Below are 23,736 nucleotides of genomic sequence, written 5' to 3' on the forward strand. Positions count from 1 at the left end.
TAACTTTTAAAAAATAAACTCTTGACCTCCCCCACCATAATCCTAGTTCAATACACGTAGGTTAGGGCTTGGCATCTCTACTTTTTAACAGTCATGGTGACTTTGATGTTCCAGCATCAGTGAAAACTGGCAAATTAAACTTTGCCTGCTACAACTAGGTGTAATTTGCTGGCATAGCTCTTACCATCTCCTTAGCACATAAGGTTTATGATCAGACAGTGGAGACTGTCAATGAGGACAATATGATCTGTGGCAGAACTGCTGAATTGTCTCCCCAAATTCACTCTTTCATTTTGCCCTTAATAGATTTTCAGCTGGGCAAAGAGTTGATTGGAATAGACTTCATTTTCCAGACTTTTTTTCAGTAAATAAATAAGTAAACTTAGCCATAACAATTCTGGCTGATAAGATGTTAGCAGAAGTAAAATTTGGAACTTAATGGAAGTGCCCTAAAGGGGAAGGACAAGATCTTTCTGCCTTTCTCATATTTTTCTGGCTAGAATATAAAAGGGATGGCTTCTGATGGAGCACTTATTTTGGACCATGAGGTAATCTTGGGAATGGAGGCCAACATGGAGGAGCAGCAAGATAGAAGGAACTAGACCCCAAAATAATAGCCTTCTGTTGCTTACCTCTGGATTTTTATGTGAAGGCAAGGTTATCTTGTTAAAGCTGAATTTTTGGATTTACTGCCGCTTTAACAGCTAACTGCCATCCAAATACACCAACATTACTACCTTTTATTATTAACAAACAAATGTTAGCCACTTTTAATTTAATTTAAAAACTAAATTTAAAACTTTTTTTTTTTTTTTTTTTTTTGAGAGAGAGAGAGTGTGTATCCAGGAGGGGCAGAGGGAGAGGGAGAGAGACTCTTAAGCAGGCTCCACACCCAGCGTGGAGCCCAGTGTGGGGCTCAGTCTCACAACCATGAGATCATGACCTGAGCCGAAAACAAGAGTCAGACGCTTAACCAACAAGAGCCACCCAGGTGCCCCAGAAACATTTTTAATGATAGTCCCAGAGTCAAAATATTGTATCATATTTTATCCTTTCAAATATTTGAGAATCCTCTCAAAATATTTGTATGTTTATATAATTCTAACATAAACATGGTAGTATACATTATATGTTAACAATTATGTTGGACAATATACATTGTAGCAGTTAGAGTGTTTTTGCAAATTATAAGCAGTAAAAACTTCACTAATTCAAACGTAAATAACTTAGAATTTCAGAATGTCAACCTAGTCTGTGCCAATAGTAAAATTTTAGTCTCTAAAGAATAGAGACACATAATTTAGACAATATTACATGGAGACCGTCTATAAACAGCCTATTGCTTTCTTAAGTAGGACAGGATTTGAATTTGGCAGTATTCACTGTTTATATACAAATGGACATTGTTATTATAAATGAAGTGGGTTTTTTTAAGTCGTTTAAGGTAGACACAGAATCTCTACTTATAATATTTTATTAGCAGTTTATTTCAGTTACTTTAACAGGGGTTCTACAAGAGAACTAAGTCCTACAGAAAGTTGTTTAGGTGACTATTTTCTTGATTTTCTTCAAGAATGATACATAGTAAGATTCTATATGCATAGGAGAGAAGTTAATTTGTGATAAATAGTGGATGTCTTAGGCACAAGGGCTAACTCCTCCTGGCTGAAAGGCTGAGCATGCTATCACTTAAAAGTAAAGATCTACTTAGAAAATATTCTATAATGTGACTGCTGTCAAATTGAGACTGGCTTTTCACTCAAGTCATCCAAATTAATAATATTAATTTGAATTCCTCAGAAATTTGAACTTAATTTTTTATTCCATCTTTGATAAGAGCCCATACCTAAATGTTAAAAAAAAGCAATTCTAGATTACAGTTTTGAAGCATGAGATTGGCATGATAAAAGCAGTATTTTGATCAAAGTAACTTGGCAATGTTACACACAACATTTGAAATGAAAAGGGATTAGAGACAAAAAGATAAATGAGGACATTATAAAATTGAGAAATGATAAAAAAAAATAGGCCTAGGATATAGCAATGGAAATGGAAAGGGATGAGCATATGTAAGAAATATTATAAAGACAAGTAGCACAGAAGTTGATGTCCGTTTAGATATGAAAGACTAAGAAGTTAAGGTGAATCAAAACTTGTACCGATTTGAGGAAGAAAATCTGAAAGTAATTGTGCCATCGACATAATTAGAAAAGACATTTTCATAACGATAGTAAGGATTGTGATGATAATTGTAGTGTTAAATGCATTTAAATGTAATGTGATAATGGAATGACAAAGTGTAAACTTCCTACAGACAGTTGGAGGTATATAGCTAGATATATTAGAGAGGTCATTGAGTCGGGAGAGGGAACTCTCATATAATGATCTATATCTAGCCATCTTTGGGCAGGTATGGCTTCTACCACCCACTGTGACATATTGACACAAAGGTCCAAGGTTCAAGGTCATACTGTAATGTGAGTGTGTCCTTTAGGACCAGGCTCCAAACACATGTAAGTAGTGGAAGAGAAACCAGGTTTGAAATGTATTGAGCTACAAGCGAGTCAATGGAAAATTCTAATAATTATCAGCAGTGTATAAAGCTATTCAAGTCTTGCAATAAGAGTTAAATGACATTTTAAGAATTCTAAAATATATTTTTGAAGACTTGGAAGAAAAATCCAAGTGCAAATGAAATGCAAACATTTTATTCAATAAATTTTGAATATACCATTTTAACTGCAATTTGGGCAGACTTTTGGAATGTTTTAGTTCAACAAGTGAGAATTACAGCTTGTGATTTGGACTTATATTCAGAGTACCTTCTTTTGTCATCTTTAAATTGATTTATTAAAGAACTGAGAAAAATTCAAAGTTTGGTAGAATATGAAACCAGGGCAACACAGAAGAGCAATTAAATCAATAGAAATTACTCTGACATCCATGAGTAACTGTAAGCCCCCAAAACTCAGATCATAACCAAAGTAGTAATCAAATAAGGGGAAGAAGTGCATTTTAAATTGAAACAATGAATAGCCTTCTGGATTGCTTGATAGTCCAATTAGTGAAGAGGAGTGAATCATATGAACACATTGTAAAAAGATTTAAATTTCTTGCATTTTTATAAAAAATACTAACATCAATGAAGATAACATCAAACCTATAATATGGCTCTACAATGAAGACATTGACACAAATTGGTTAATGAGTGCCATCCATTCGAGTAGTAAAGATTATTTTATATTGTTCACTGAAGAAGAGAACCTAAAGAGAATTTTAAACTTTGCAATTCATTTAGGAAAGGAAACTTGATACAGGTTTTCTGAAATTTGACATCAATCCTGACATGTACATGATACAACCAATAATGAATTGTGAGGCTGAAATTCCATTAACAAGCTAGAGAAAAGACTAATCTTTCCTTTCTTTCTATGGAAAATAATATTACAAAATCGTTGTCATGTGAAGAGCTGATTAGAGTAGAGTAAAATGTATTACAGGTGTAAGGTCAAGCAGTTAATGATCTTTAACTTGTTTTTTTGTTTTGTGGTATTTGTAGAATTTGTCAGCTCTCTGATATATGTGATTTCTCGTTACTACTTTTATCACTCTATACATTCACTTTTGTATGTAATTTTGTACCATAACTTAGTTCCAGGCTCCCCAAAACCTACTCTGGCTGCTCCTTGTCCATGGTCCTTACTGTGTACGGGAGCAGCGAGCCTTACTTTCCACAGCTAGAAGGTGATGGCTATGGTCCAGGGTGCTTGGAAAGGGTGGTGGCAGGGAAGATAGACAGAAGTAGATATCAGATAGATTTCTGAGCAGATATGACAGGACTTGCTGAAAGTGTTGGACACAAAGGGTGAGGGAGAGGAAGGAATCAAGGATGGCCCCAGGATTCTGACTTGAACAGCCAGGTGGGTATTAACACCATTCATTACCTGAAAGATTGGGGAAGGAGCAGGTTTAAGGGAAGGAACAAAGTTCCTTAGGACATGGTGAGTTTGTCATGATTTCCCCCACAATGCCACTCCACCTTCCTTGCTGCTTATCATATTATGCTTCATATTATAGTCACATCCACACTAGACTGTAAACTCGAGGAGGGTAAGAACTCACTTCTCTTTGTCCTCTATGAGCGTAAAATTTCTATTCAATTGAATTTAACATGTAACACACCAAACATACAAGATGCTCTACCAGAACTCAATTTAAGTCACTTGAATCAAACTCATCCTACAAAAAGAAAAAAAATGCAAATGGATAAGAACCCAGGTTTAGAATGAAGTAGACCAGAGTTAGCACCTTAGCAGTCTCTTGCTAATTGTGGCATCTTGGAAAAATACCACATCTGCTCAGAGCCTCTTGTTTCTCATCTAGAAATGAGAATGACTCTCCTTACCTCATAGAATTATCACAAGTAAAACAGTGCATGTAAAATGCTTATCACAGTGCCTAGCACACATGAGCACTCAATAAATGGTAGGATGTGCTTGCATTTGGTTTTCTTGATAATACAAATAATGTCTGTAACACAGACATCACAAAATCACTAGAAGTTACTAGAAAATGTTGAGAGAGAAAAAGTTACACTTTCAGCATAAGAACCTATCTTAAATTATTTCAGGAAAAGATAATAGGCTTCTGCACTCTTTCAGTCCCAAAAAGGGGGAGGGGGGACTAAAAGGCACTATGAACAAAAATAGAATAAATTTACCCAATTCTTTACTGCACTATTTAACCTCTGCTTTCTTAATCATATGCACAGCAGGGGAAAGGATGTGCTAAAACAATTCATGTGTCATGAACAAAGCAGGCGCAGATTTTAGCTCAAAAATCACACTAGGAAAACCACCAGTTGGAAGTAAAGTAATAAGGCCAAATTTATTTTTTTAATTGAGTCTTGAGTTACAAGCAAGCCTTTAATTACATTAATCAAGCAGGCTTCCTTTCAGCAAAGGATGAGGGAACTGCATTGTTCTAACTTTTGCTAAAAAACTTGTTTTAAAAATTACTAGATATTATTTGGACATATGGAAAATAAATCCTTTGATTTCTTTTTTTATTTTTTCCCATCGTTTCAATGTAGCTATAGCAAAAGACAAACATACACTTACTTCTTGGACATGACATACTCTAAATGACTATAAATCACATTTAAAAAATTTTAATGTTTATTTATTTTTGAGAGAGAGAGACACAGAGCATGAGCAGGGGAGAGGCAGAGAGACAGGGAGACACAGCATCTGAAGCAGGCTCCAGGCTCTGAGCTGTCAGCACAGAGCCCCACGTGGGGCGCCAACTCACAAGGTGTGAGATCAAGATCATGATCTGAGCCGAAGTCAGAAGCTTAATTGACTGAGCCTCCCCCGCACTCCCCATCCCCCTATAAATCACATTTTAAATTTAAAATATCCAAATATTGAAAACATTAGTATTCAACAAACAGAATTTCATTTTGTTGTTAGACTTTTACATGATAATGTTTATTACCATTGCTCTGAGCTTTGAATTTTTGATCTATGTTCCCCCCAAATCCCTAAGAAAATGGGTTCTACTGATTAAATGTCAGTCAGTAGGTTACTTGCCCCACATGACAGGTGAAAAACCTAGGCATATAAGAAATTAAATGACTTGCCCAAAGGTCATGTAGTTAATAATAAACACCAGAGCTGGGACTAAACCCAGACCTGTGTGACCCCAGCTCGTCACCAACACTGTGTCATCTCTTACCCTAGAATGCTCTTCTTACATACTGTGTTTTTGTAAATGCCATTGTGTCTGTCTTTCTGTGTGAGATTTTCTCTATCTGACCCCATCTGCTTGCTAACCCTATTTATTCTTCAAGATTTAATTCAGGCACTATCTCCCCTTCACATTTCCCCTAACTCTTCCCCTCTTTCCTTCCACTCCAATGAAGTGGCTGTCTTCCCTCTACACTTCTAGGATACCCTACATATACTTCTAATAATTATTTCATTCTACAAATTACTTTGTATGTCATCCCCACCAAGCCCCCAACCCATGCTCTAGGTTGTGACCTCTGTGAAAGTCAAGGAACATGCGTTGGTCGTGTCTGAATGCCCAGGGCCTAGACAGTTCTTGGCTTTTAGTGCATGCTCAGTGAAGCTATGCTAAAAATGACTGTATATGTAAGAGTTTTAGAAACAGAGTGCCTTGTTTTCTGAAAAAAATTATGAAAGCTTTAAGGAGGAGCTGGGAGTTGAGCTGAACTTTTGAAGACATATTGGATTTATATTAACATCTTTACAGGAAATATAAAGAAACAAATTATATTTCTGTCACTGCCAGTCATCCTTTGAGGATGCAATAAAATAATTAATATTTTACAGTAAGAGCCCTAAGAGTATACATTAAACGTTTTATGTTCTCTTGTCTTTAAAAATGATTATTGCCATGTAATTTACACTTTGTTTAAGTAAGTATGAAAAACATGGCATATTTTTAATCAGTGTCACGAAGCGGCCCAGCAACAATTCATTTCATCTAATATTTCATAAATGAAACCTGTTTGAGCCAGGCGGATTCTTGCAGATAACTAAGGATAATCTTGGTTCTTAACCAAACGAAACTAGCCCTTCATTAGGAGGCACTCCTGTGTTGCACTGGCATATCAGCCCTCCGCATGCTAGGAGGCGCTACAGAGCCAGAGCTGAGGTCCTCAGAGACGAGATGCCATCAGCCCTGGTAGGTACTCACTGTCATGCAACAATCCTAAACTAGCTCAATCTCCATTTAAGAAAAAAATACAAACACCATCTGTGTCTTAGTAAGAGAATGGAGTTAAATAAAACCACTAATTCAATTAAGTTGAAATAGAATATGACAAATGCTTGGGGAGGGAGGTACTGTGGTGTGAGTTTTCATTTCCAAATGCACACCTATATTCTGCAGACCTATATTTAAGTAGATCAACCATTTGCTACTTTTCTCTTGAATCTACATCTTGTCCTTTGAAAGAGTAGCAACATTTCAGTGCTATTCCTGTATGTATCTTCAGTAATGTTTGTCAAGGGCTTGGGAAAAAAAGACTACATAAATGTCAGTAGATATTAATATTTGGATTTTTAAAATATATTTAGCTATCGATGTGTTTTCCATAATCTATGACCAGAGTCCTATTTGTATCCCTCCAACTATAAACATTTTAAGTAAAAGTAACCATTAACAAACAATGATATTTCTTCTGTTCTTCTTTATAATCAAATAATACACTCAATTCCTTATAATCAATTATATGCTTCCTTATAATCAAATAATATGCTCAAATTAATAATTATGCTCAACTTCTTCAAGAATCAAATTTGTTTTAAGATATTTTTATATTCAAGTGGTTTAATGCCACTTATTCCTCTGGGTTTGGATCATTATATGAAGAGTAGATAGCTGACAGTGGTATCCACCCGCATACTCCACCATGCCCTTCCCTTCCTTGCTAGTGTCTTTGTCTGACTGATCTCCTACCTAGTACATCATTCAGTCATTCGCTAAATAAAGTATGACTAATCTTGTAGTCCCCTATTCTAGCCCAGTCATAGCCATGTTCACATATTGTTATAATTGATTTTGTATCCCCTGCCTTCTAACTTCACCTCCAGTTATAATTTGTAACCCTGTGAGTGCAGAAGTCCTACCTGGATAGAATGCACCCAGATCAACTGAATTGAACTGAAATCAAAATCTTACTCAAGAGGCAAAACTTTTTTTTTTTTTAACGTTTATTTATTTTTGAGACAGAGAGAGACAGAGCATGAACGGGGAGGGGCAGAGAGAGAGGGAGACACAGAATCTGAAGCAGGCTCCAGGCTCTGAGCCATCAGCCCAGAGCCCGACTCGGGGCTGGAACTCACGGACCAGAGACCATGACCTGAGTTGAGGTCGGACGCTTAACTGACTGAGCTACCCAGGCGCCCCGAGGCAAAACTCTTTTAAATATGTGATCTGATACAGCATACAGCTTACTAGCAGAAGGTCATAGCAAAGCCAGCAAAATGGTGTTTTAACTTTTCTCTTAAATGGTATGTCTAGATCCAGTGTATTAAAAGAGGGGACAGAGGATAATGAAACATTTGAGGTGACCTATAGCTGGTTCTCAAGTTCTCTTGAGAGAACTATGTTAAAATTCTATTTTAACTTAAAAAACAAAATTGATTTGAGGACCTCTTACCACATGCTTCATCCACTAATGCATTTTTAAGAATTAAACAAATTCCCATGTTTGGCAATGACTCATAAGGACAAGAATAGGTCAAAATGTAATGACAGTGCTACGTAACCAGTCTACAAATACAGGCCTATCCTCTTTCTGGCTCAAGCTAGCAACATTAGCCCTTCACTTTTATGTGCACTAAATTTCACTCTAGTTTTAATAATAATAACAATAAATATAATAATAAAACCTTGTTTATATAAGAGGTTCATCTAGTTAAAAATGCAGTGAGACTCATGGTACTTTAGAGGACCCAATTTATACTCCCTTTGATGACTTGAAGGTGATAACTTCATGTGATTCATTGCCACCTGGTTCTGAATTTTAATAACATAATGACTCATCATGATTTTTACATTTCTTAGAGAACGAGCTTGGCTAAAACCATTGTAGTTGTTTTTACTGGGGTCATCTGAACTACGGTTCCCAGAATGCTCATGAAAGGGATGTGCTTATGTGTTCTGAACAGCCATAATCTATCATGGCTGGTGCCAGGTCGACACATTATATGAGTTTATAGTGTCAGCCCAGTGAATTAAGGCTTTGTTGTAGACCAGCTTGCTATGCAATTATTTCCAGTTCATATCATATAAATCATCACTCTTCACGTGACAATCAGCAACTTCCATATAATATTCTAAACATCCATGTTTTGCCTTAATTGTGCTGTCTGATTCTGCACCTAGAACAATGTGACAAGACTGGTACCAATAGCTTAAAAAATAAATTTCACTATCACTAGAACCTATTTAAGGAATACTCTATGTTCTCACATTTTTTGTCGAGCTATTTGGTATTTATGTTAAAATAATAGGAAATGAATTTAAATAGAAGCACTTCTGTGTCTTATCTCTGCAAACAAAAAAACATAATTTACAATAAATTAGCACAGCAGTTGTTAGTGTAGCTCAGCTTTATTTTGCAATTCTCACACCTAAGCTCACAAGTTGACACTTTTTCTGATAAGGTAATCTTTATAAGGTAGTTCTGTAGGTGATTAAATCTGACAGATGCTAGTGAGATGGTGAAGTTCAGAGATGTAGCAGCAAACGCTTTAAAAAATTCTTGCTAAAATAATAAAATGCCTTATGATATACCAGCAGAAAAATCGATCTAATAAAAGAATAAATCAGTTATAATGCTGTGCTTCTGTGTCTACAACCAAAAATAAAATTACTTTCCAATAAGCAAGTAAACAAACTGATTACAACAAATAAACTGTAAGGAAAATGGTATCCTTTAGAATAACGAATTACTGTAAAATATCATCTTCCCAGTTGTTTCTTAGTATTTGCAGTCATTGCTGAGATGAACAGAAATAAAATGTTTCAAATACAACTAGAAGCTGAGGAAATAGAATGTGCCTTTTCATAACATTTTGATACTCTATCTGTTTTTCAAAACATGCCTTGAACACCAGATCCTTCAAAGGTAAAAGCTTCATCTTAGGGCAATGATGATAATCAGATGGCTGAAATTTCCAATGATACTTCAATCCAAAATCTGTTAAGGCTTAGTTGCAGACTGTATAATTAGATTAACCCAATTGGTATTATGGCTTAGTTTTGCAATTTACCTGTAATATTTGAATGGTTTCAGTCCTGGTTTCTTATTTCTAGCAGGATTTCAAAACAGTAGCTCATTGTCCTTGCTTGTTTTTGATTACTTAAATGATGGTAGCTTTGCTGGAATCAATCGATAATACAATCTGTTAAAGCACTATATTACAGCATGTGCTGTTTTCTGATTTTCTTATCTAAATATCAGTTGCCTAATGTATGAAGTTCATTTATAAATACCAGGAAGTTCCCTGAATCAAGTAAATTAACATGCTGGGCCACATTCTCTGGCTTCATTAGCAACCCCTCATGCCAGGGCTGTGTTCATACAAGTGTGAAAACCAGAACGATCCTTCAAGGGCTTTCCTGTCCTGAATAATTTCTTCATCAGGGAACTGACTACACTCATGCTTATATTCCAGTCTTACCACTACAATGTATTCATTTGGCAGGACTCCATTTAACACGAGCACCTTTTGGAAGAATCTAACCATTAATGGGGAGGAAAATGTCAAGTCAAGGAACCAGGCTGGACGCGCAGATGAGGGGAAGTCTTAGTTATAGGTCACAGTAGAGGATCGAGGTTTGGGGCATGGGCTGGTAGCAGGGAAGAGAAACAAAAAAATCTTAAAATTTGGCACCCTGTATGTTAATAGCAAGGGGGAAAATGGTGATAGAATGGTCTATTGACCACAAAGATTTCCTACATTTAATTATTCAGTAAATATTTATTACTTTCTCAATATTTACCAGCCACCTGCCAGGTAATGAAGTGGGGAACAAAACAGACCAAGTCCCTACCCTACCCTTTGTTTATTGTTGTTGTAGACATAAATATGTGACATGAAAATATATATTTTAAAAATCAAGCTTCACGCTTTTAAGCTGTTTCCACATGCCTGGCACTGTGTAAGTGCTTTACACATGTTGATTTAATCTTTTCAAAACCCTTGCAGTGGGGAACGACTGTTATCCCCATTCTCTAGACAAGGACAGTGGCCTTTGTTGTAGGACCAGGTATGAATAACCATCCTCTGAGAGCTGCACTTATGCCTTTTACTTGTGACAATGACTGTGTTTCAAAATAGCAGATCGTATTTTGGGGGCAAAGAATTTTAAAATAATGTTTGTTCAGTCTGTTTTTCACTCAAAAGAAATGAATTTGGAGTGCCTGGGTGGCTTAGTCAGTGAGGCATCTGACTCTTGGCCAGGTCATGATCTCATGGTTCATGGGTCTGGGTCCCACATTGGGCTCTGTGCTGACAAGGTGGCCTGCTTGGGCTTCTCTCTCTCCCTCTCTCTCTCTCTGCCCCTTTCTCTCTCTCTCCTTCTCAAAATAAATAAATAGACATTTAAAAAATAATGATTCAAACTGAAAACAGGTGTCTAAAATCTATAAGACAGCACAAACTCTATAGTCCCTATAGGACAGCTGTTGAGATAAAGCCAATGCACCACTTGGGCTCTGCTAGAAGAATAACTTGGTACAGTTGTCTAATTCCTTTTATGAAATGGATGGGACTGATCAGGAATTAGAGCCACAGGATGGACAATGAAACTCATCCACAAGAGAACTAATATCTCATTCACCCAGGTCTGACTTTAAAATTATATCAGCCATGAAAATTATTTCACTGCCTTCTGTTGTGAGTAATCGGACTATATTTAATTTTAATCATTAAAATGTAAAAATAATAAAAGCCACCAAAATAGTCTATAGTCAATTTTCTGATAAAGCAAATTTGTTTTTTCCTCCATTTGTGATTTAAATGGCCTCCAGAAAGTTTTTTGGAACTAAGTGTTAATTAAAAATATGGAAATGGATTTAAAGCACATTACAGCACACAGTGGAAGAATAATCACAAGAGATTTGTTCACATAACCATACTCATTTCTCAATGTGTTTTTAACTGTCTATGTTATTGGTTGCTTTTCTGCATATGCCTGTTCCTAGAAAAAACTGTGATTCCAAAGAAAACAGTAATTACAATTACAACAAATGAGACAAAATGCTATTTGAGCAGGAACATGCAGTTTTCGTCACCAAAAGCAAACCGATGCTCGTATACTTTCCTGCTTACAGAAATGAATTAAGCATGTTCTCAAATTTCTTTATAAGCCAAATGCCTTTTATATCTTGCCATCTTAAAAAAAAATAAATCCTCCATATCTTTTGTTGAGTATTTTGGAACTGTGCACAGTAGGACTGTGAGGAACCAGAGAACAAACTCTTTCTGAAATTCCCTGAGAACTTATACTTTCAGATCCCTAGTGTGTATATATCATTTTACTTGTCTGAACCCATTTTTTCACCTGTAAACCAGAGAGAATCATTTTTGGGACAATACACACACACACACACACACACACACACGGGATTCTACTTGCCACCAAAGGTTGGGTGCATGGGCTTTGGAGCCAAAGAGATGTGGGTTCAAGTTCTGACAAATTTGTCATTCTCTAGTTGTGTGACCTTGACTGAGTTACTTAACCCTGTGAGCTTTACATTCTTCATCCAAAATATGAGTTCAATAAAACCTCTCCTCACAATGTAGTATGAATTGAAGTACCTAATATTTATAGTGTGCTTTCTAACTAGTCCCATTCCAAACTCAGAGTAGATTCCCAATAAACAAGAGCTTCTTTTCTTCATCATCAATGTTCATTTTACTGCTTGGTGACCAGTGCTGCCACAACTCCACTGGGTTCAATTCACAGTACTTGGGGGATTGGGGATGCCGGTGGGTGGCCTATGAAAAGCAATGTGAATCATGGGATCCTGGAGTTGGGCAACTCAGAAAACTTAAGGATTTTCTGACGGTACATCCATCAGGAGCTATGTGGGGGAAGTGGTATCTCTGATGAATGATTTAGAATTTTAAACTATGCTGTGTAAAACAACCATTAGTCAGTTTAAGCAATACAATCCAGTCAGTGAGAGCTTGTTTTGTCGTTTGGCATTATGATAATCAAACGAATACCCAGGACTCCGTTCATAACTGAGAAATACAGGTACTGCACAGATGCAACAACAAACCGTTAGATTTCCTTCTCCAAGTGGCATAATTTTTCATGACAAACTTTTAAACTGAATCATAGCACATAAAACAAATTCGCAACCCTGAAAACTTTTTTTTATTTTTTTATTACATGTCTTTATTTTTGAGAGGCAGAGAAAGATGCAAGTAGGGGAGAGGCAGAGAGAAAAGGAGACACAGAATCCGAAGCAGGCTTCAGGTTCTGAGTTGTCAGCACAGACCCTGATGAGGGGCTGGAACTCACGAACCATGAGATCATAACCTGAGCTGAAGTCCGATGCTCAACTGAGCCACTCAGGCACCCCAGCCCTGAAAACTCTTAAATGAAATGTTACCCTAATGTAGTACCTAACACCTAACGAATGCCATCTTTGTACAAAGACCTGAGCTACTGTCTCAAGATGAATGGCATGGTCTATACCCTCAAATTGTTTCCACAAAGTGGTGGGAGATATCTCATGCATGGCTATAACTCAAAGTACAAGGTAACAAGTACTGTACAAGGGGAACAAACAAAAAACTCTGAAGCACAAGAAAAACTCCACTGAGGTGAATGAGCTAACCTGGAAGGGCAAATGGAATATTGACTAGCTTGGATGAGGAAGAAATGCCCTCCCAGCAAAGAGGGCAGCACAAGCAAGACTCACTTCTGGGAAAGGACCCCCACCCATGATGTCTGGCTAGCTGGCTCACTCTTTTCATACAGCGAATATTTATTGAGCACCCACTATGTTGTAGCAGCATGCTTAGTGGGAAAGTAGGGAGTAATCCAGTATGGCTGGAGCTCAGGATCTCTAAAGGCAAGATCTTGGATCTGGAGGCTACATGGTAGGAATGCTAAGAAGAAGAAGGAAGAAGGTGTGACAGATATCCGAAGGTGCCCCCAACACCTGATTGAATGGTAGGGCTAAGGGAGAGGGAACAACTGAAGACAATCTCAAAATTTTGAGTCCTGAGACCAAGAAAATGGTGATGTCATTGAGAGATAAAGAAAATGAAGGAGAAACAGGTTTGCAGGAGATAATTAAGTAGAAATAAATGGACAAGCTGCAACCTGTATAAGATTCCATTAAGTACGAAGACTGTAATCCAAATAGTCTCCAACTTTGTGACAGAAAAATACTGAATCTGAGGATCTGCACAGGCTGGCAACTTTGAGTCTTGTGTAAATAGAGAAAAGGCCACTTGAAGTTTAGTAACATAGGATACAGCATCTGTGACTGAACTAGAGATGACCTAGTCTAACCCCCTAATTTTACAAATAAAGAAAACATGTTCCCGAGATACTCTCTACTGAGGGACAGATCCAGTCCAAGACTCTGACTGTGCATGTAAAGGGAAAAAAATCTAGATTGCTAAAACACTCAAATCTGGAATACAAACACCACCTAAGATTTTCAGAGTTGCTATTATTTCAGTTTGTTTTTAACAGAGTATAGGTGAAAGGGCCTTTTTGAAAAAAATCGATTGCTGTATGTGCCATTGTCCACAAAATCAGTCTTGTAGTTAATTTCCAAGAATTTAGATTCTGTGAAAAGCCTCGGAAACTTAGAGGGCCTAGAGCTCTTCCTGGGAAGGAAAGACAAGACTCTTGTTCAGTTACTGAAATAATGACACCCCCATGTATATAACAATGGACTGCCCTGCATGGAAGGAAGGGCCGGGGTGCTCCCTGAGAGAGCTTTGTTTCTAAATGCCAGGCCCACAAGAGTAATCAGCAGCACTTCCCTCCTAAGCAAGAAAAGCCTGACCCGCTGATCACAGAGGAATGACTATAGCAGTTAAAGAATCAGTTAATGGAGATTTAAAAAAGGGGGGGTGGGGTGGGTGAAGGGAGCTAAGCTGAGGGGGAAATATTTATAACTGTGACAACATGTTTCCTTGTAATAATTTATGAGCCCACTGGAGAAAAAGGAAACACACAAACTATGAATAAAATATCCAAAATGTAAACATCATGCCTTCTGTGAATTTTCTTTAGTTAAAAATTAAGGTTGAGGTTGACTAAAGTAAATGACTACATTTTCATGGTCTCTTATTTCCTTGATGCTAAGGGTTACCAACTGATTTACAACTTCCTGTGTTGTTTTTTAATCTATATTTGTCAGCACATTTTTAATGTCAGATTACTTAAAATAGACATCTTGAGTCCAAGAGGTCAGAAATAATAATATTATGTTGACTTCTCTAAAGATTTCAGAGTACTTTACAGATATTCTCATTTAGCCTAAAAAAGCTTTATATTTCTAAATGAAATTAATTTCAGTGTAGTGTTAAGAAGGGTTTTTTGTTTGTTTTGGTTTGTTTTGGGGGGTTTTGTTTTGTTTTGTTGTTTTGCTTACAACCCTTGATGACTTCAGGACTGAAGTGCAAGTCAATCGGTATGCTTTGAAGTTAAATAAATTACATGGATAGCTTTATCCAAATAGTTTCAGCCTCCTCTTACTCAGGTAGTTTAAACTGTGAAAATAACAGGAAGTCCATGAAAAGAAAAAGACTAGCACCAAGGACTTAGGGTTCCTTCATTTATTGTAGTTTCCCTTCTAACCATTATAATTTATTATCTCCTATAATTTCTGTAAATTACAGGTACTTGTTCAAAAAGAATATTCTCAAATATAAAAGCCATGCAATAGTTTTGTCTTCACAGAAGTTTTCATACGATGTAATTAAAATGCAACATATATAAAATCAATTTTTAAAATTTATATTTGAAAATTCAAAACAAGCTTTCCACAAAGATAATTGCATAATCATCTTTATTATGCTAATTTACACATACTGATACTTAATTTCAAATTCTTAGAATAGGAGATAATTTAGAGTATTTCCTCAATTTTAAATAATAAAAACCATCAAACTTTACATGGAACACCAAGATAAAACCAAAACAAATTTATCCATGATCAGAACTTTTTGAAATACTTTATACTGAATTCAAGGATATGCGTTTTAACGTATAAGCTAAGCAAACATACTCTGAGTGGCTTTTAAAAAATACTTTTGAAAAGCATTAGTTATTTTCCAACTATATCTAATAGAACCAGCCGGACTTTCGCTCTCTGACCCTTAGGAAGTCACAAGATAAGGTCAATCTAAGAATCAGAAGTACAGTGTTGAACTTAGCAGTTTCAAGAGCTCCAGTGTTTCAATTTTCACAAGAAGGACATGCTAAAAATGTGTCCTATGTGCCCTAACTCTTTACTTTTGATGAAATCTGTTAAAGGAAATCTTTCTGAAATGAACTCAGTCTGGGCAACCACAGACCACATCGGTTGCTGAGAAACAAAAGGTGAAAAGAATGATAAATGGGGTCGGGGGTTGGGGGGGGGGGTGGGCGGGTCGGGGGAGAAGCAGATTTTCTACTTTTGAAAGTTAGATGTAAACATTCTCCTTTTCTAAATAGGTGTCTTGCTGTAGTCCTGAGCATGCCACACAACAAAGAAGTATGTCATGCTATCTAGGTCTCCAGAGAGAAGTTATTTGGGTCCAAGGAATTCTTCAAATAAGATGGCATTGGATATGTGTTTGGTAATTTAAAGGCTGTGACTATTTAGAAACAGGGTGATGGCATGTACTTATTAACTAACAAATTCTTCTGAGTTAGCTGGACTCTTTGGGCAATGTGAACAATTACATATAGACATAGCATGGACCAGTATTCTTAATATGGTTACTCTACTCTTTCAGTTCTGGCTTTAGAAAAATGATCCTTTCAATAATAACAGTAATTATAAATAATAATAATACACCTTTGGGTTTAATAATACTTTCCCTTTGAAGAACTCCCAGAATTTTCATCCACATTACCTAATTTGTGTTTGAAACAATTCAACGAAGTAGCCAGGTAGCAATTATCATTATCCTACTTTTACAGATAAACAAACTGAGGCCTAGGGATTTTCTTAGCATCACACAATTAGGAATAGAGCCAAGTCTAAAGCCTGTAATTCAGTGGTCTATCTTCCAGATTATTGCCATCTTTAGAAAATATCTGGGTATCTGAAGAATTGTTCTATCCCTCAGGAAATGTTTATGCTACAGCCAGATCAAAACATCTTTTTCTTTTAAATTGCATTTACATTATGAGAAGGTACTTTTTTTCCAAATTCATTAGAGAGGATTTTGCTGTCGGAGGTCATTAAGATAGGAGTACTCAGATTTCTTTTCAAATTGTAATGTTGGCCTTAAGCAGAACTATGGCTTGGAAATGCTAAAGATGTCTAAAATATTCTGGAATCAGTTCCTTTAGTTATTTAACTTAAAAAAAAATGTTCAAGCCCAAGTTAAACAAGATCAAATCAGGGGATATAAATAAAAATGGGCACAAGGTGTTAACTCAAGTGTCCTAGCCAGACTGCAATTTGGTTTACTGCAGCCTGCCAACTTAAATTCCTCCTTGCAGCTTCAGCTGGAATGGGTAGTCTTCATTTCCTGTCCTAACTTGTCCTGTGTCACCCATCACCGTTCAGGTGATTAGCATGTGGATCTGGTGGTCTCAAAGCTCTATTAAGTTATAGATGTTCAAACTGCCAGTATGTTGTGGATAAAAATAGAAGTTGCTATTAGATGTCTATTCATACCCTGCAGAAGCCTGGCAACATTTTGAACCTTTTCAAAATGTAAATACTGCATATTAAGCACAGGAAAGAAAATTAATGTGCTGCATTTGCAAATTTATTTCCAAGTCAAAAATGCAAAGGGGAGGAGGGCTCTTGTAGCAGAATTGATATTCTACATTTACAGGGTATATTAAGAAGTTTGTGATGGCCTGAACACAAAAGAAAACACTTTAGAAATGGATTAATTGAAGTTTCTCTGATAATCTTAGCTTGTGAATTTCCTCTCTTTTGATTTCAAATTTATGGCCTCAGTATGACATTACCAGAGTTTATTGCATTTTACAGGTGGCATTCATATGTTGTTACTTTTTGTGTAGTATATTGTGGGCAATGGGTTACGATTTTTGTTAAAAATTTCCAGAACCACACATGTACCACTTCATTAGACTTGCAAATGAGTAATGCCTTTTTTCAAGGGGAGAAAATAGTTAAAACATTACAGGAATTTTTATGCCTTTTCTCCTTAGTTAGTATTGGGAAATGTGTGCAATAAAGTTTGCTTTTTGAAACTTTGACATTTTGTAGTAAGTTTTGATTTACATATGAAGTCATCATCTGACAATTTGAAACAAATGTCTTTTTAAAGCATACCAGTTTTTTGTATGTATTTCTATCGCTCAGAAAAGGCTTAACAGATTTATCTTGCTTCCTGCCATTCAAAACAGTGGAAAGTTTTCATTTCAATGACATTTTTTAATATCTTGAATAATTTAATAATTGTATTTAATAATTTAATAATTGCCACCTTGATCATAGATTTCATCAGTACAAACACTACCCACAAATCATCTACCCTTTTTTGCCAATGGAAAACAATAAAAGAGTAAAATAAGTAACAATAAAAACAATAAAAAACAAAACAATAATAAAAACAAATAAATAGCAAAAACAATTACCAGAGTTGATACTATCAATGATGTTAACACACAAAGTAGAAAAGAAAGCAGGAAGTAATGCAGTTTTCAGATAAAATTTTTATACCTTTTCTCAGACATAGTAAAGATCTGAAGCAGATTCTAATTCCTGTCAGCATTTTGTAAACCTAAACTGTCCCTGTACTTAGTTCCAAGGGGGTTCAAAATTCCTATCATTTATTCCCATGATGGATGTCCATTTCATACTGAATATGTAAAGTCTTAAAAGTATTCTAGTGATTTCATTTGGCTTGTAAAGTAAAGATCTTGGATTTTTTTAAAACCTACATAATGTTCAGCGATGAAATTTTGTACTTACGAGTATTAAATTATTCCAAAAAACCATTTACTTGATATTCTTTAAATACCATAGTACAATTCCACTAAAGCTCAGATTGTAAACCATCTTAAATAATGCTAATGCAGTATGCACATAATGAACAATATAACTAACTTAAGTTAATTTTCATGTAACAGATAACATCTGGGGGAAATGTATAGTGGTAAGTTATGCAAAACTAATATTCTAGCGACCACATCTGTAGATGTTATTTATTGTATGTTCACTTAACAGTCCATTATTCTGTTTAGAAATCTATTCTCTTCTTTATTAGAGCTTTTAATGTACTCACCTTGGTTCAAATGGTCTGCTCATTATCAGAAAAAATATAAATGGCATTCACATGGAACAACATGATTGTTTTTATTATATCCATTTGTGTGCAAGCATTCAAAAATGGCAAGAGAAACACATTTATTGCTTTACATTCAAAGTAATATTTAGGGGGTATTTGAAAGTCAAGCAAAACCAATCATTTGGCCAAATGGATGTATGTGTATAATCAGAAACTCCTGATTTTTAATCTCAGCATTAGGCCTCAGGCAAGTCACTTAAAGTCTTTTCCTTTGTTTCTTGATCTGAAGATTATGGGTGCTATTCTCTTATAGAAGAAGAAAGGGTGTTGCTAACACAGGGTACCAAAGAGGAGTGTTTTTTTAATAAACACACTTGATCTTTCTTCTGTTTTTATTTTTTGAGGTTTAAGAGGTAACGTATTAGACTTTTGAGGAAAAAAAATATGAGACAATTACAATGCTACAGGAATGTATAAAAATAGTTATAAAACTAGCTTTATTTAATTTGCTTCAACTATTCATAGACTTGAGGAAATTATAACGTTCTTTCAGAAAATCTAACTTAATAAAGCTGACCATGTCTTTCTGTTTTAAATAGATTTTATTACAGAACCAGTGATGTTGTAAAACATGAGGTTTTGTTAAAAAAAAATACAAAGGCCTAATTGTATTTTTTTAAGAAAGTATTGCATCAGACGGTTTCATTTAAACATATTTGCTGGCTCTGTGCTCTCACCACAATTATTGATTCTAATTTTCCTTAAACTTGTTTTTGAAAAAGACTACTTAGTGGGGGGAAAAATCACTATGATGCTTCTGGTATTATGTTTATTTCAAACTATATATTTGACAGTACGTTTCTTATTATTAATGAAATGACTTTATATTTACTCCCATCTGAAACTGGACTTTTCTTTCCTTTACAGTGTTTTTACTAACACAGCCAAATGTAACTCTTTGTGAAAGAGAAAAATGTAGCTGTGATTTGATTCGTTGATAGTATGCAAGACACTCTGAAGAAGAGAAATTCTCACCCCCAGTTTTTGTGCAGGAATTAAATCAAATGAATTCCCGTATGAGCTATATTCATAAAAATTAAGCAAAAGAGGTTCTTGAGACAAACAGGAGCTTCACTCCACCAAAAATATAATAATGTAGAGCTGGGAGTGACCCAAGTTCCCAAGTGTGTGCCCAGTGCGCGCGCGCGCGCGCGCGCACACACACACACACACACACACACACACACACACACAACCAGTGCCAGAGACCAGGAAGACTGGTAGTTGGCAGGTATTTTGGATGAGCCATATAAAGAAATGCAGACCAAGGGGATGTGAGGGATGGAGTGAAAAAACTGAGCACCCGTATCTGCTTGCAGTTATGTGTATGATCCGATGGAAGGAAGGGCACAGGGGGGCAGGGGTAAGAATTTGCTACCACCAGGATGCAGGGGTGACCTACTGAGAACTTCCACCAAGGGGTGAGAGAAAATTAGCAGAAAGCCCTACCTGTGTGCAGAAAAGCAGAGCTGTAAGACATATTTAGCAAGAGCAACAAAATAAAATTCTGTTTCATGAAAAGAAATGTTTTACTTTGCAGATTACCTCATGCTTTCTTTCTCAGTGCTTACAGTAAACTCAGGAAACCCCATTCAGTTCCTTTCTCTCCTCTTTCCAATGTCTAACTCAACTCCACTTCCCCCAAATTCCTATTCCTCACCTTCTGTTAGAGTCTATACTACTAAATAAATACCTCATCATCTGCCCTTGTCTCTGGATTCCCATGTGCAACTTATTTATTTTACCTGTAATGTTGCAAAGGACACTAAAATATATTTAGCTGTTTCATTTTCCTAGTTTGGGCAAATAAAAAGCAATGTAAGGTTTGGGAGGATGAAAAACAAGCATGATGAAAAAAGGTACAAATAATTTTGTGGGAAGATGAAAATGCTTGTACATCCCATTTGGGGGAAAAAATCACGTATAAACATGATGAGAGAAAAGAATTGCTCTGATTTTTTTTTGTATTCTATATTGATTAACCTTTAGTCAATTTGAGATGAAAATCTGGTGAACAACAATATAAGATGTCACCTAACAGAAGAGATTAAGCAATTGATAACATCAATAATTTCCAAGTATGGTGGCATGATGATGTGCATACTGAAAACCACATGGGCCAAGAAGTTGGCACAGTGGGTCTAAATCCCCGTCCTGTCACTAGTAATGAATTGACCATAAGACAATCATTTAATTGCTTGGTTTCTAAATTGCCTTGACTATAAAGTTTTAACACTTCTGTCCTTCTATATATCTATACAAACTAGCAACTTCCTATAAAATTGAATTAAAATTAATAATATGAATTCAATGCAAACATATGGGGATGGCTAGATAATAGCTTAGCTTCCGAGACCTTCCCAAACCTATCGTAATAAATAATAGTATTAATATTCAAATGATGAAATATTATAACACGTAAGTTATACATTATTACATTATTACATATTTAACAGGTAAGTTAACATGAACTATTGTGGAAAAGTCAGAAATTAATGTATGATGACTTCAGATTTTCCAGGTCCCATAGGATGGTGAATATTTGGTGATATTCTGCATTTCTAGAGTTTTGTCTTTAAACTTGTATGCTCAGGGTCTGAGTTTGTCAGCAGACAGTGGGTGACTTCACCTCAGGGCTTCAAAAATGAGCTCGTGAGAGCTTACTATACAAACTAGAACATCAATGTACTGATTTACAGTGAAGAATGTAATAGGCATGAAAATCAAAGCACTCAACTGAGCATGTCTTTACAGATCAATTGAGATGGGAAGTCAAATTGTGATCAAAACGTGGCTTGTCAAACATGGAATCAGAACAAAAGGAACTAATTAAATGATTCAGATGTTTGATCCCATCAGTACCTCATCTCTTTCTAACTTCCAAGTCAGGGTGGAATGGACACTGCCTAAGTTGACTTCTTTGACTCCTGTTTTTCATTTCTGCTGTTGACCACCCATCACCCTCCCTGAAATTTGCACATTTGCTACAGAATTATTCAATGCTCATGGTGAAGTCTTGTCTTGTCCCCAGTGTTTTTGGTTGATTTTGCAAATCCCCCTGATTTACAGTGTGCTGGCTTTTATACATTAACCTTTAGAGCCTTTATTGTCCTCATCACAAAGTTCTTGGTGGCCACTTTGTTATTGCCCCCAAGAACAGCCGCACTCTGCTGAGTAACATCAATCACCATTAGGCTGTCATTGGGTGTTTCAAGAACCCAACCTCTGCCAGAACTGGATAAGGCATGCAGAAGATCTAAAACATGGTTTCCTACAGAGAGCTTGTAGGCAGCAGGAAGGACACACTGACACATAAAACAGTTAAAGATCAAGGCAGTATAAAATAAAGTTCTAACCACATAGTATAGAAAGAGAATAAGACAGTGGGAAGAATAAAATGCTAATTATAAGATACAGAGATACAGAGACCAAAAAGCAATAGAGAACTAACAGGGCAGTGGTGTCAAGAATTCAGAGGAGATAGCACTTAAAATATAATAGAATTGGAACTATATAAATATATATTTAATATATAAATATTATATATTTATAAATATAAATATAAATATTATATATTATATGTGTAGTTATATTAATTATATATAATTATATATTAAATCTCATATACTTTTAATTAATTTGATTACCTATTATATATGTTATATAATATATGCTATGTATTATATATTCATTATAATATATAGAGAGAAATTAATGGATTGGCCGAAACTGTGGTTACTCACCAAAGGCTTTGTCATGATTCAGTTCTTTTCTTCCCCTCCAGCAAATGATAGAGGTTGTCAAGCCTTCAGGTGGTCTCCTCCCAGATCCTCTAGAAGAAGGAATCTCATTTGACATTTATTCAACATTCATAGAACCACCCCCAACATTGGATGCAGAAGTGAAGGTATGTTTCCTTTTGTCTCCTAATTCACCTTATCTCAGTGTTATATTCTCTAAGGGCAGGAGGAAAGAAAGCAAATGCTCTTCCATTTTCTTTCCCCTCTGATTTTTCCTAGCTCAATACAAATACTTCTTTTAGGGTTGCTTCACAGATGGGCCAGATGAGAACGGTTTAGCAATTTTAATCTCTCCTTCTCCAGCCTCCCCAGTCTCCACCTCCACTTTCCTAAGAGTAAGCACTGATTGCCACCGTGACTTGATCTGTCAAGATGCTCATGAATAATGAAAATGCAGGATAATAGCAAATCAAATTCTCCTTCGAGACTGGCATCATTCCTTGTAGAAAAGTACCCAAGAGAACTTGAGGTTACATATAGATCACTGAATGCTCCTGAAATCACTTGAGTGTTGTTCTCTTTTGATATTCCAGGGGTTGGATCAAGAACAAGTCCCTGAGGAATTCCAGTCAGAAGCCAACATTTCCGATGCAGATCCTTTAGTGGGTTTCACCATTGAAGATATAAAATCAGTGCTGGGTCAAGTCACAGATGATATTTTAATCGGCATTCAGGTACTCAGCCTTGATAGCGTGCTCACTTACTTTATTATTATTCGTTAATTAGGCAACCTCCACCTTAGGTCTGTAAATATTATCCACACTCTGCTAACAAGAGCGATGCTTAATGATGGAGGACCTCAGTTCAACATCTCCACATAATTCTCAGTTGAGTCATCGGAGATTCCAGAAGATCACAAAACAGATTCACTAACA

At 36.0% G+C, this 23,736-nt stretch overlaps 1 protein-coding gene and 1 long non-coding RNA gene across 6 annotated transcripts in view; one reads left to right on the top strand and one right to left on the bottom strand.

Moving 5' to 3' along the window:
* The window catches only part of LOC128312729 (uncharacterized), a 98,473-nt gene extending 75,074 nt beyond the window's left edge, over positions 1 to 23,399 (bottom strand). The window contains exon 1 of the long non-coding RNA XR_008292415.1: positions 22,805 to 23,399. This is a non-coding gene — a long non-coding RNA (uncharacterized LOC128312729). The remainder of the gene's footprint in view (positions 1 to 22,804) is intronic.
* CABCOCO1 (ciliary associated calcium binding coiled-coil 1) overlaps positions 1 to 23,736 on the top strand; it is a 118,369-nt gene that overhangs the window by 89,264 nt on the left and 5,369 nt on the right. For all 5 annotated transcript variants that reach the window (XR_008292414.1, XM_027062082.2, XM_053207908.1 and 2 more), the window contains 2 exons: positions 22,846 to 22,968; positions 23,395 to 23,535. Coding sequence is in view for 4 of the 5 variants with exons in the window: in XM_027062082.2 (XP_026917883.1) it covers positions 22,846 to 22,968; positions 23,395 to 23,535 (264 nt within the window). In the remaining variant the exon portion in view is untranslated. The remainder of the gene's footprint in view (positions 1 to 22,845; positions 22,969 to 23,394; positions 23,536 to 23,736) is intronic.

This window comes from Acinonyx jubatus, chromosome D2 (assembly GCF_027475565.1).
Source record: "Acinonyx jubatus isolate Ajub_Pintada_27869175 chromosome D2, VMU_Ajub_asm_v1.0, whole genome shotgun sequence".
NCBI classification, from domain to species: domain Eukaryota; kingdom Metazoa; phylum Chordata; class Mammalia; order Carnivora; family Felidae; genus Acinonyx; species Acinonyx jubatus.